This window comes from Electrona antarctica (genome assembly GCF_951216825.1).
Source record: "Electrona antarctica genome assembly, chromosome: 6".
Taxonomy (NCBI): domain Eukaryota; kingdom Metazoa; phylum Chordata; class Actinopteri; order Myctophiformes; family Myctophidae; genus Electrona; species Electrona antarctica.
Window position 1 is genome coordinate 50,546,181 of NC_136811.1, and position 14,599 is coordinate 50,560,779.

Here is a 14,599-nt window from a genome sequence, read left to right on the forward strand (position 1 = left end):
AAAAAGTTGTATTGCTTAAAGGGGAATACCACTCATTTTCAACATTTTTCTATGGAGTTGTGTGCACCCCCCCATTATGTGTTGCCTATAGAACTGGAGGTCTGAAAAAAACAGTAACATTATGAAGTACATTTTTGTGATGTCACTGAGATGTACTTCATAATGTTACTGATTTTTTTCAGACCTCCAGTTCTAGGCAACACAGAATGGGGGGGACTTTCTTATTATATCCACACAACAACTATGTTGTAAGGTATATTAATGACAGTAAAATGTTGAAAATGAGTGGAATCCCGTAGTCACTATTCACTGGGATACCAAAAAACATTTGAAAAAAAAGGTTTCTCACTGTTCGCGGGTTGAATAATGGTATGCGATTAAAATGCGATTAATCGAGATTAATTAACTACAAAGCCTCTGATTAATTAGATTAATTTTTTTAATCGAGTCCCAGCTCTAGCTCATCTGGTTCAGAAGTTAGAGCCAAAACTATTTTCTGGGTGCTAATATTGTGGTGGCCATATTGGATTTCATAGAAACTTGCAAATTGTATTCATGGCATTGATCAGCCTGTGAAGTTTCGTGGAGATATCTCTTAATTTCTTTGCCCAATTCAACCCCCATTATATTTAATGGGGGCTAATATCGTGGCGGCCATATTGAATTTCCAGCAAAATAATTGACAGATGTGTCCATATAGGTTTCCAAAAAAAAGGGGTGGTTTTCCCCCTGGGTAAAAGTTGTCCTTTAAGGGTTTAACATGAGTAAAAAAAGAAAGAGCAGGAGAATGGACACCTCTTTGATCTATTGATTGAATAGTTTATTAGACATAAATGTAAATACAACAGAGTTCAGTCAAACACTTATTCCAAAAGGGATAGCACAAAAAGTCCTTGCAGTCTTGTTTCCATTTAGGCGTCTATGCAATCAATTCATACACATGAAGAATCACACTCACATTCCATGCTCAGCCAATCAAATCATAACAAATGTAATTCCGGCCAATCACTTTTGGCGTCATCACTTCTCACTTCACTTCTCTGCTCACTTTTTATCCTCAATGTACATCAGCCAATCAAGTCATCGCTATGGGATGATGATCAGCCAATCAAATCATCATGTTTGTGTTCACACAAAGATAGCATCCACCCATTCAATAGCATAAATAACAAAACTTTAATTTTTTTATTTTTCTCCAGTGTGGATACGCTGGTGCTTCTTCAGGTCACCTGAGTAACTGAAACTCTTGTCACAATGTATACATTGGAAAGGTTTTTCTCCAGTGTGGACACGCTGGTGTGCTTTCAGGGAAGATGATGCAGTAAAATCCTTGTTACAATGTTTACATTGGAAAGGTTTTTCTCCAGTGTGGACACGAAGGTGTGCCTTCAAAATATTTAAATAACTGAAACTCTTGTCACAATGTTTACATTGGAAAGGTTTTTCTCCAGTGTGGACACGCTGGTGTGTCTTCAGGGAAGATGATGTAGTAAAACTCTTGTTACAATGTTTACATTGGAAAGGTTTTTCTCCAGTGTGGACACTCTGGTGTGTTTTCAGGGAAGATGATGTAGTAAAACTCTTGTTACAATGTTTACATTGGAAGGGTTTTTCTCCTGTGTGGACACGAAGGTGTGTCTTCAGTTCACCTGAATGTCTGAAACTCTTGCTACAATGTTTACATTGGAAAGGTTTTTCTCCAGTGTGGACACAGAGGTGTGTCTTCAAATTACTTACATCCCTGAAACTCTTGTCACAATGCTTACATTGGAAAGGTTTTTCTCCAGTGTGGACACGCTGGTGTCTCTTCAGGGAAGATGATGTAGTAAAACTCTTGTTACAATGTTTACATTGGAAAGGTTTTTCTCCAGTGTGGACACGGAGGTGTATCTTCAATTTACTTACATCCCTGAAACTCTTGTCACAATGCTTACATTGGAAAGGTTTTTCTCCAGTGTGGATACGCTGGTGTTTCTTCAGGTAAGATGATGTAGTAAAACTCTTGTTACAATGTTTACATTGGAAGGGTTTTTCTCCAGTGTGGATACGCTGGTGTTTCTTCAGGTCACCTGTCTGACTGAAACTCTTGTCACAATGTTTACATTGGTAAGGCTTTTCTCCAGTGTGGACACGAAGGTGTGTCTTCAGGTAAGATGATGTAGTAAAACTCTTGTTACAATGTTTACATTGGAAGGGTTTTTCTCCTGTGTGGACACGAAGGTGTGTCTTCAGGGAAGATGATTTAGTAAAACTCTTGTCACAATGTTTACATTGGAAAGGTTTTTCTCCAGTGTGGACACGAAGGTGTGTCTTCAAATTACTTAAAACACTGAAACTCTTGTCACAATGTTTACATTGGTAACGTTTTTCTCCAGTGTGGACACTCTGGTGTGTTTTCAGGGAAGATGATGCAGTAAAACTCTTGACACAATGTTTACATTGGAAAGGTTTTTCTCCAGTGTGGACACGCTGGTGTATCTTCAGGTTACCTGACAAACTGAAAGTCTTGTCACAATGCTTACATTGGAAAGGTTTTTCTCTAGTATGGACACACTGGTGCTTCTTCAGGGAACCTGAGTCACTGAAACTCTTGTCACGGCGTTCGTCATCATCGTCCTCACTGGTCTCCTCCCAATCTTCACTGTCTTCAGTGACTTCAGTGTCAGATTCAAGTTCAACTTCAATTTCAGAGCAGTGGGAAGATATGTCTTCATCATCATCATCTTCTTCTTCTTCACCTTTCACTTCTAGCATTGTCAACATTGACCCAGCAGGTTCCTCTGGTCTTTGAAGTAGCTCTTCTTGTTCCTCTTTAAGCTCCTCCTGTTTCTCCTTAATTTGTGGAGGCTCTGGTTCCTCCTGGAGCAGACCAGAGCAACTCTCCTCTTCAGGGGAAACCTCCTCTTTACACACAACCATGTGCAGGATGTCTAGGAGCAGAAACATAACATGATGGTCAACACTGTTCCTAAAATGTAAATCCATTCTTCTTCCATGTTCCATGTACAAAAGGGGCTAACCTACCAAGATAAGATTGACATACCGTTATTAACTACAGGTTACTACAGTTCTGAAAGTTTTAGCAAGATTTTAGCAAAATACAAAAACAATCATGTGAAGTAATATTTACTTTAACACCAAAAGAATAATGATGTTACAGCAAATATTTCATTTGAATCATGAAATTCTGAAACAATTTAAATTAAAGCTGCAAGCAACGATGCAAGTTACAGGCAAATATCAGAAAATCAGAAATGGGAGCAGAGCTAAGTAACTCTACTGAATGACTCAAATGGGTCCAATGAGGTGACTCATGACTCATGACTCACGACAAACTGTTCAAAGGTTATGGCAAATGATAGAAACTATAACATATTGACCAATCAGAAGAGGGGGCGGGGCAAGTTTCACCAATGAAAGACAAGGACTCTGAACCAAGTCCAATGACACCCCCCACGAGTCTGTATGAAAAATCACTGAAAAGTTATAGGACAAAATAGGAACTATCAAATATAGACCAATCAGAAGAAGGGGCCATTCTTCAGAATGCTGCATTCACATGGAATCAGGCAAGCGGTAGACAGCAGACAGCATGTCATTTTAGTGGACGGGAGCAGGACGGAACAGGACGGCACGGCAGCCCGGCAGCCAGAACCGGCGACGGTAACGGTAGACAGCATCAATGTTAAAATATATAAACTTTTTACCGTTCTGTGCCATCCAGCAGGTTTTTCTGTTTGCCATCTACCGCTTGCCTGATTCCATTTGAATGCAGCATAAGTTACACCAATGAAGGTCAATGACAAACCATTGAAAAATTATAGGACAAATTAGGAACTATGAAATATCGACCAATCAGAAGAAGGGGCGGGGCTACGTTATACCAATGAAGGTCAAGGACTCAAAACCAAGTCCGATGACACCACCCACAAGTCTGAATGACAAAACATTGAAAGGTTATAGCAAAAAATATGAACTTTCAAATATCGACCAATCAGCTGTTATTTTCACTTTCTGTTTGGCGTTGAAGTTTGACGCTTTGCCACGGTCACGCCATGTTATGAAAACTCGCGATTTTGATAACTTTTCATCGTTAAGGTCGTTTGTGTGGAAATGGAAATGGCATAAATTGCACCAAAACGCAACAATAAATTGAAAATGGCCGCCTTCCTGTTCCGTTTAGGTCATGGCGCCAAGAGACTTTTTTGCAAGTCGGGACATGATACAGGTGGGTACCAATTTCCGTATATGTAGGTGAAACCGTATTGTGGGGCTTGAGGCACAACGTTTTGTAGGGGGCGCTATTGAGCCATTAGACTATTAAAATGCGCAACTTTACGCCACTTGTGATGTGTTTGCAAGTTTCACAACTTTTCGAGTACGCGCCTCAAAAACGCAATTAATTTGGGGGAATCAACAAGCAAACAATAATCACTGCGATTTCAACAGGGCTTCGCACTACTGTGCAGTGCTCGGGCCCTAAAAATGATACTTCACACCCGAGCTCTGATTTGGAAGTAAATTAGTCATGCCACTTAAGGCTCATTCATAGTCTGGATTTTCGGTGGTGAGGTGACCACCGCTCTGGTGGTGAGGTGACCACCGGAGCTGAAATAACGTTGAGTGGTGGTGAGTAAAAACAGAGAGAAGGGCTGGGGCGGTGGCGGTGGTTTGCTCTTCACCACGGCTCGTGACGTCATGTTGTAGTTCGGTGGTCACCTCACCACCGAAAATCCAGACTATGTATGAGCCTTCAGTGCATGACGTTATGAAACCGAAGCACTTCTGACAATGAAAGCTTGATATGTGGACCGATAGTAGCTTAACAATCTATGTAAAAGATGTCCACTGCATAGCTCTGTACGTCTGGAAATGTGTCTGTGAGTCTGTGAATATGTCTGCCTGTGTGTCTGGAAATGGGTCTGCGAGTCTGTGAATCTGTCTGCCTGTGTGTCTGGTCGTCTGTAAATGGGTCTGAGTCTGTGAATCTGTCTACCTGTGTGTCTGGGGCAAATTTCACAAACTACTGTAGCCCTCAAATCTCACAAACTGCTTTAGCGATCAAATCTCACAAACTGCTGTATCGGCTGCTGCTCTGGCCTGCCAGGATGTTGTGAAGCCAGGGCATGACTAACGTTGTCCACATTGTTTCTTCAGGAACAATATTTTCTAGTTAGGGACCAAGAAGTCACGCAGTGACTTTGGTCACTTATTGTTTTTGTGTTTATTTTTCTTCTTCTCCTTCTTCTCCTTCTTCTTCTTCCGCCAAAAATAGCTGTTCTGACTGAATGGTGCAGTCGGTTTTCGCGAAATGCGGTAATCTGGTAGAGGGCCATGCCAAACGGTGAATATGCGAAGCCCAAGACGATTGGCCAAATGGTGGCGCTATAGCGCTCAATTGAAAATGCTAACTTTGAACGTGCATAGCTCATGAACCGTTTGACCGTTGGCAATGACACTTTGATACCCATATGCGTCTCCTCATGCTGAACAACTTTCGTGTTCTGACTTTTGACCTCTGACCTTTAGATCACCCGCCATTTTGAATTATATGATCAGTACTTCTTCTCCTTCCGCCAAAAATAGCTGTTCTGACTGAACCGTGCAGTCGGTTTTCGCAAAACTTGTCAACATGATAGAGGACCATGCCAAACGGTGACTATGCGAAGCCCATCACGATTGGCCAAATGGTGGTGCTATAGCACTCAATTGATGCAAAACTTGCAAACTTGCAAACTTTGAACGTGCATATCTCATGAACCGTTTGACCGTTGGCAATGACACTTTGATACACATATGTGTCTCCTCATGCCGAACAACTTTCGTGTTCTGACTTTTGACCTCCGACCTTTAGATCACCCGCCATTTTGAATTATATGAAAAACAGTTCAAATGTAACTCCTCCCAGAATCTTTGCTCAAAATGCACGAAAACTTCTACACGTGAACATTGGACCTTTACGGACAAATAATCGTAGCACATTTTTTCTAAGTGAAAAAATGAAGTTTTTATGAACCAATGAAAATTGCTGTTTTGTGAAAATTATTCTTCTGCCTCTAATACACACATATGCTTATGTCACTTTACTATGCGAAGCCCATCACGATTGGCCAAATGGTGGCGCTATAGCACTCAATTGATGCAAAACTTGCAAACTTGCAAACTTTGAACGTGCATATCTCATGAACCGTTTGACCGTTGGCAATGACACTTTGATACACATATGTGTCTCCTCATGCCGAACAACTTTCGTGTTCTGACTTTTGACCTCTGACTTTTAGATCACCCGCCATTTTGAATTATATGAAAAACAGTTCAAATGTAACTCCTCCCAGAATCTTTGCTCAAAATGCACGAAAACTTCTACACGTGAACTTTGGACCTATACGGACAAATAATCGTAGCACACTTTTTTTTAAGTGAAAAAATGAAGTTTTTATGAACCAATGAAAATTGCTGTTTTGTGAAACTTCTTCTGCACCTAATACCTATATGAATACTGAATGATGTTACTGCGTAGAATGAGTCGACTGACTGTGTCTGCATAGCTCAGTCGGTAGAGCTCTCGCCTTCGGACCACAAGTTTGTGTGTTCAAATCCGGGTAATGACAACTCAGTGACTGCATTGTGTCCTGCAAGATTTGTGATGACTCAACTATAGAAATATTGAAGTAGATTACATTTGACCCATCAGGCACATGTCATCACAATAATAGAGATACTAGTAACTGAAATAGTGTAATAAGTCTCATTTTGTAATAGTGTAATAAGTGTGTTTAGTGTAATAGTGTAATAAGTGTAATAGTGTAATCGTGTAATAGTGTAATAGTAGTGTAATAGTGTAATAGGTGTAATAGTGTAATAAGTGTAATAGTAGTGTAATAGTGTAACAGTATAATAGTGTAATAGTGTAATAGTAGTGTAATAGTGTTATTATTCTGCCTCTAATACACACATATGCTTATGTCACTTTACAGTATAGTAGAGGGTCATGCCAAATAGCACAGAAAGCGTACGCTCGCACACGCGCGCACGCAGGCAGGCAGGCAGGCAGGCAGGCAGGCAGGCAGGCAGGCACGCACGCACGCACGCACACTTTAACTGTGCGTGAAAACACACTGTAGTAATGGATAAAAACATGCCCAAAATGAGGACACACCTTCTTGTTAGCAAATCACTGAATGGTTTTACTGTTTACAATGTAGTAACTGATTGTCTCTGTGTAGCTCAGTCAGTAGAGCTCCCGCCTTCGGTCCACAAGGTTGTGAGTTCAAATCCCGGTACCGACAACTTGGTCCCGCTTTATCGCTGCTTGCAGCTATATTTTGCCATTGTTATTGTCAAGTGAAAATAAGACATTGTGGCAGCCCTACAGAACAGAAAATATTAAAGAAAAGAAAAGCAAAATAAACTTACTGAGGTGTGGCTGGTCTTCAGCGTCCTGTTTAATAGAAACATATTCTGCTTCCTTTTTAATAGAAACGTCTTCAGGTTCCTGTTTAATAGAAACGTCTTCAGGTTCCTGTTTAATAAAAACGTCTTCTGCTTCCTGTTTAATAGAAACGTCTTCAGCTTCCTGTTTAATAGAAACGACTTCAGCTTCCTGTTTTATAGAAACGTCTTCAGCTTCCTGTTGAATAGAAACGTCTTCAGGTTCCTGTTGAATAGAAACGTCCCTGGCTGAGTCTGGAGAGGTCATCTTCACCTGGGAGTGATGCATCATGGGTATTGTAGTTCTTATGAGTCTGGAGAGTTCATCTTCACCTGCAGTCTGGACTCCGGTCTGAAATCAAGTGAATAAGGAAGGACTTTAATAACTGGAGACCTAGTCTCTCAGCCGGGGGTGTGGAGTGGGAAATTTGTTTTTTTTTGTTTGTATTGGCCTAAAATATTATGTGACTGGTGCTGGCAAAAGGGCCTTCATTTCAGCCAGAGTAATTTTCCTCCAGACAACAGTCTTGTCAAAACTTGACTATTGTAACTCCCTCCTTACTGGCCTACCGGCATGTGCACTTAAGCCTCTCCAACTGATCCAAAATTCCGCAGCTCGCTTGGTCTTCAACCAGCCAAAATTCTCACATGTCTCCCCCCTGCTCCGCTCTCTGCACTGGCTCCCGGTCGCTGCCCGCACAGAATACAAAACTCTGATGCTGGCATTCAAAGCAACCAAAGGTATGGCCCCCCCATATCTTGCAAGCATGATTGAACCGTACAAACCCTCCCGCGCACTCAGATCAGCCACCGCAGGAAAGCTGGAAGTACCCTCACTAAAAACGCCGGGACAACGCTTCACACGTCCCAAACTCTTCTACCTTCTGGCCCCAAAACTGTGGAATGCACTCCCCGTTGCAATCAGAACTGCAGCATCACTCCCAATCTTCCGCCGTAGTCTGAAAACCTACATTTTCAGACTCCATCATGGCCCATAGCACTTATGGTAGCACTTTTTAGACTTAGATAGCATTTGAAACAGATGCCTAAATTGTAAATTGTAATTGTAAATTATACCAAATTAGCTACCAACGTAATCAGAAAAGTCAACCAAAGAACAAGATTCCTATACAGGATCTCCTCACTGGTCAACAAAAACACCTTGAAGACCCTAACCTAAGGAGCCCTCGTAGGCTCGTGCAAGGTTTCTTTGACTATGCATGCCTCTTGGTACCACAGCACCTTAAAACAAGGCTCCAGACTTCCCAAAACAAACTGGTCAGGCTACAACTTGGCCTCACTCCCCGAACCCACCTCACCCCTGCCTATTTTCATAGGCTGCCGCTGGAATGGCTTAGGTCAGGGGTGGGCAACTTTGATGATGGAGAGGGCCACTATATTTTCACACTCACTCCAGAGGGCCACTATATTTCCACACTCACTCCAGAGGGCCATATTGCATATTACTGTCGTAGCAAAAATAGCCAATCTACAAGCTCAAAACGCGTCGCAGTGTGACACGTTTTGAACTTGTAGATCAGCTATTTTTGCTATTGAAATCCTGAGTTATCCTGAGTTCTTTTTTGCTATTTTTCAACAGGAATCCTAAAAAGTAACATTCAGTCTATCAAATGCCTTTAATTATAGGTTATATATATGTTAATTGGCAAATGGAAAAGATCATGTTACAGGTACCTCTGCCTCCGTGGAAACCACATTGGGATCCAGGGACAACATTCTCAGCATGGCTGATTAGCCGGTTGAGGATGATTCTTGCTAAGATCTTTCCTGTGATGTTCAGGACTCAGGAGGGCTATACCATGATGGTTATCGCAGTATGCCCTGTCCCCTTTCCTCTTGTAAACATGCACTATGGATGCGTCCTTGAAGTCTTGAGGGACTTCCCCCAATCCAGATTACCTGGTACAGGTGCCATGCCTCCATTCTTGTAGATGTCTGCGGGCAACCCATCACCTCCTGGTGCCTTTCCAGAAGTGGTTTGTTGGATTGCTTTCACTGTCTCTGCACTGGTGGGGGGGGTCAGCCAGATCAGCTTTGATTGGCAGCTGGGGTATCGTGGCAATATCCTCTTCGGAAATTGAGGACTCTCTGTTTAAGACCTCACTGAAGTGCTCTTCCCAGTGTGCTAGGATGTCACTCTTGTCAGTGAGCAGGACACTTGTCAGAGGAGCGGACTGGAGTTGAGCCAGTGGTTTTGGGCCCATAAAGAGCACACAGAATGATGCATGCATCTGAGACATTCCCAGTCAGGAATGGAGTGAAGCTCCTGCTGCATCTTGTCTCCAGTCCCTGGCACATGAACAGATTTTCTGGCAGCCTTTGATACAGCTACATGATATTGTCTTGTTCATTGACATAGGCCAGGCTGGCTCTGTAGATGGACAGGGGACTGCATTCCCGTCACTGAGAGACCATCCAGACTCAGTGAAGGAAGGGATGTCCGGCTTGGCGATGCACGTCCCTGCCAGGGATGATTGTCAACATAAACAGAGGAAATGCCAACAAACAGTAGAACAAAACCAAAATACAGCCAGAGGGATGTCTTTCTGCAAATAAAAACCCCAGAACAATAATATCTGTCGTGGTTACAATTTAGGCATTTAGCAGACGCTCTTAATTGGTTAGAAACCATGAGTTTGTATTTCTAGCTCATCTGGTTCAGAATTTAGAGCCAAACCTATATTTGCTGGGTGCTAGTATTGTGGTGGCCATATTAGATATCATGGAAACTTCCAATACAAAAAATGATGGTATTCATATCATTGATCAACCTGTGAAGTTTTGTGGAAATATCCCTCAGTTAAAAATGTTGCCCTATTCACCCGCATTATAGGCTAATGGGGGCTAATATTGTGGTGGCAATATTGGATTTCCAGCAAAGAAATTGACCGGTGTGTCCACATAGGTTGTGATTCTATTGGGTCATAGATATTTCTGGTGGAAAACCTTTGATGTTATGGCAAATGCAGGTATCCAAAAAAGGAATGGTTTGCCCCCCTGGGTAATAGGATCTGACAGGAAATGTAATGTCTTTTCTTTTTCATGTTTGCAGCCATTTTGACAAAATTCAAGCTCAAGTAAATATGTTCCTTCTGTGCCATGAATCTTAGCCAATGGATTAATATTGCTTGTGTTTGCCAAAACAGTCAACAATCATGGTAGAAATCATGGTAAAGCACTATTTCGGGTAGCCACCATCTTGTAAATATGCACAATAAGGGTCCAGACACACCCAATAATGAAAATAGGTATTCCATTGAGTCTCTCATGGTCAGAAACCATGAAATAGACACCAAGTTTGCATTTCTAGCTTATCTGGTTCAGAAGTTGGAGCCAAAACCTATTTTTTTTGTGCTAATAATGTGGCGGCCATATTGTGGCGGCCATATTGGATTTCATGGAAACTTGCAATACAAAAAATGTTCGTATTCATATCATTGATCAACCTGAAGTTTCGTGGAAATATCTCTCAGTTTAAAATTTTGCCCTATTCACCCCCCATTATAACTAATAGGGGCTAATATTGGGGGCGGCCATATTGGACTTTCGCAACAAAATTGACCGAGTTGTCCATATAGGTTGTGATCCTATGGGGTCATAGATATTATTTCTGGTGGACAACTTTGTATGTTATGACAAATGCAGGTTTCCTAAAAAAAAAGGGTGGTTTGCCCCCTGGGTACTGTGCATTCGTCTCTCTCTCTCTCTCTCTCTCTCTCTCTCTCTCTCTCTCTCTCTCTCTGCAGTAGTACAACACACTGATGTAACGTTATGGTTACATTAATAATAGTGATTATGCAACAATGTATATATTGTACCGTAGGCTATAGCACGCTGAGCTGGAATCGAACCCTGATCTCCAACTCAGCAGAGCAGGCAGGCAGGCAACAGGCCACGTAGACAAGAGAGCTATAGCTCCCTTTGGAGGAGCGACTTACAATATTATTATACTGCTGCTAGAATTAACTACTGCTTAAGAGAAGTACTCGTCATGTTGGCATGTTGTTGTTAAAAGATGAGTCAATAATATAAAAGATAAATGTAGTAAAAACAAGGTGGATCAGTTCATTTTACCTGCTGTGTTTCAGGGTTGAGCTGCTTAACGACGACACCGTTTTCAAACGAAAACAGTGTTGTATATTAATTAAAGTGTCAACAAACACTCACACCAACACTCACAGGATTGTGCACATGCGCAGTCTAGCGCTGCTGCTGCTGGAAGCGTGCACGGTGCACGTACCATAGACGGTCACTAGGGGGAGCCATGGTACAGTGTAATACAATGGAACAGCTATGTACTGTGATCTCATCGAAGTATTTTAAATATAAACGTATAGAATCCATTTGATGAATCAAATCTAACAGTTCAAAATGTCTTCCACTCTTACCCCCACATACATCACACATAGCCTTACACTTGTTTTTTTACCTTTTCATTTATGTGTGTCCATTGTTGTATTATTTATGTTGCCAAATTTGCTAATTACTTTGTTTGATGTTTTATGATTTACTTGTGCAATCCTGAAATGAGTGTCCTTAGCTCTGGTGTGATTAAAATCCCACCCTCTGTCTCAGGAACCAGTCTCTGCGTTGTGTATTTGTTGTTGTTGCGACGCAGTTAACTATGAAACCTTGTGTTTTTCGGCACGTCATGTCACGTCACTCACGGCACGTCACATCACTCAAGTCACGTCACGTCACTCACAATCCCCATACATGGGGAAAGCCCCCATATATGCCCAGGTCTCGTGACATCACTATGACATAGGTCTCGTGACATCACTATGACATCTTCAGGGATGAAATGATCCCTAGTAAATCAGGGATCATATCATATTAAATGCCACCTACATGTCATCAATATTAATATATGGATATATGTTGATCCTTCCTCATCCATCCTTCCTCTTCGATGTCTCCCTTTTGACTGATACCTGTCCATTTAAACTCTAGCCGGGCCTGCCCCAAAGTTATTTGTGCAGCCGCACACGGCAGCCGGCGAAAACTAGAGTTCTCAACAGGCCCAAAAATGAAGGCCCGGCCCTACCTGGGCCCTCATCAAACCCTGTACACTCAAGACACTGACACCACTGACACCCTTAGATTTCCATATATTGGAACATTGGAACTTATCCATTCCATATGTTGATCTGACCTCATCAAACCCTGTATACTCAAGACACGCTCCATATGTATCCAGTGCAAGCGACCTCAACCTTTATGGAGAGGTCGCTTCTCGCCCTCAGGCGTCTTACTGGTTGTTGTTGTTGTTGTTGTGTTTGGTGGTTAGGAGATGATAATGAAGAACCAGCTGTGCAGTAACCTTTAACCTTTATGGCTCCAGTCACACTGTCAGGTGAAACAGGTGTTCTGTCTCTGTTCTGGGGAGAGAGAGGGCAGAGCAGCTCGTAATTCGTTTTTAATGGGAGTCACGTGGTTTGACGAAACAAGCTTGCTTGAAGGCTCTGTTCTGCCCGCTAGCGCTGGCGTTTCGCCCGTGCTGCAGGTTACAAATGACCCGTGGCTTCCTGTGAGGTTAGGGTTTGGTTTGGTTTCCATCTCAGTTATTCCTGCACAATGATTATAGAGCAGTGGGTCTCACACAAAAGTTATTGAATTTCTTGGATTTCAGAAAATCATAAACAATAACCTTTGAGGTAATTCTTCAAAATAAATTACTGACAAATAATTTGAATGAAGATTTTATTGTCAAAGTCATGTGACCAAAAAGTTATTAATTTCTTAGATTTCAGAAATTCATACAAAAATTACCTTGAGGATTTGCACACATGTATGTATGCATGTATGTGATGTCTTGGTGTGTCCTGGTGGTTTTGTCGAGATATTGCATAAAAAAATAAATGCAATCTGTAATTTATTGACGGCCCCTAAAATGTTCGAATATCCAAATGGGTGAATATCCAACCTGAAACCAACTTCACCGCGGTCTTGCGGCTATCAAATAATGAAATAGGGGGGGCTGGAGCCCCCCTTCCCCCCCAAAAAATAAATAAATGGGTTTTTTTGTAATGATGAAATTGTAAAGTATTGCAATCCAATTCAAGTGAGATTTATGTTTAGTTATTGTATATTTAGTATTCTGCTCTGCTCTTGCTGTGTTGTGGGGTAGCTGTGGAAAGCCCTAAAGCCTGCCAAGCACAGCGACTAGTCCAAGCCCCCAGTAAGGCTATCCAACGTTGAAGCTGCCACTACCTACTAGCGAAAAGTGGAACTGCAGCACGTTCATGGAGGTGGACGGACGTTCAGTGACGTCATGTGCGTAATGTGCGTCATACCGGACCTCCAATTTGAGATCCGGACATATCTTCCGCTCACTCGAGCCATTGAGTTATAATTGTACTTCCGGCAGTCTTTCGGGTGCTTCAAAACGCCACTGAGCAACTTCCATCGAAATGAATAGCTGGCATGGGGGGCAGGGCTAACGCTCCGGTTCGGTCTCTATCCTTGTATTACTCCATGGACTAGTCTCTGTCTGTCTGTATGTCTGTCTCTGGGGCTGCATTATATTAAATGGGGGCTAATATTGTGATGGCCATATTGGATTTCCAGCAAAATAATTGACATTGTGTGTCCATATAGGTTGTGATCCTACGGGGGCAATGGGGCATAGATATTATTTCTGTTGGACAACCTTTGATGTTGCAGGTTTCCCAAAAAAAAGGGGTGGTTTGCCCCCTGGGTAAAAGTTGTCCTTTAAGGGTTTAACATGAGTAAAAAAAAAAAGAGCAGGAGAATGGACACCTCTATTGACAGGATTGATTGATTGATTGATTGATTGATTGATTGATTGAATAGTTTAGACATAAATGTAAATACAACAGAGTTCAGTCAAACCCGTATTCCAAAAGGGATAGCACAAAAAAGTCCTTGCGGTCCATTTAGGTTTAGGCCCTATGCAATCAATTCAGACATGAAGCATAACAAAAATCACACTTGTAAAGTCTTATCATCATACATCACATTCCATGCTCTGTCAATCAAATCATAAAAAATGTAATTCCCGCCAATCACTTTTGGCATCATCACTTCTCTGCCATGTATGTCAATGTACATCAGCCAATCAAGTCATTGCTATGGGATGATGTTCAGCCAATACAAATCATCATGGTTGTGTTCACACAAAGAT

The 14,599-nt window shown here is 41.9% G+C and overlaps 1 protein-coding gene across 1 annotated transcript; it reads right to left on the reverse strand.

Annotated features, from left to right (window-relative positions):
• Positions 1-981: 981 nt before the first annotated feature.
• Positions 982-11,623, reverse strand: LOC306925309 (uncharacterized protein). The gene is made up of 3 exons (XM_079504067.1): positions 11,527-11,623; positions 7,417-7,783; positions 982-2,930 (listed from the first exon to the last, which is right to left on the reverse strand). Exons 2-3 carry the CDS (start codon positions 7,721-7,723, stop codon positions 1,186-1,188), a joined length of 2,052 nt encoding a protein of 683 aa, XP_079360193.1. The 5' UTR covers positions 7,724-7,783; positions 11,527-11,623; the 3' UTR covers positions 982-1,185.
• Positions 11,624-14,599: the final 2,976 nt, after the last annotated feature.

Bases quoted from the DNA above. Each gene is read 5' to 3' on its own strand.
- LOC306925309 (XM_079504067.1), bottom strand. From the start codon at position 7,723: ATGATGCATCACTCCCAGGTGAAGATGACCTCTCCAGACTCAGCCAGG. The intron at 2,931-7,416 runs GTAAGTTTATTT...TTCTGCTCCTAG, and splicing joins TGAAGACCAGCCACACCTCA to ACATCCTGCACATGGTTGTG.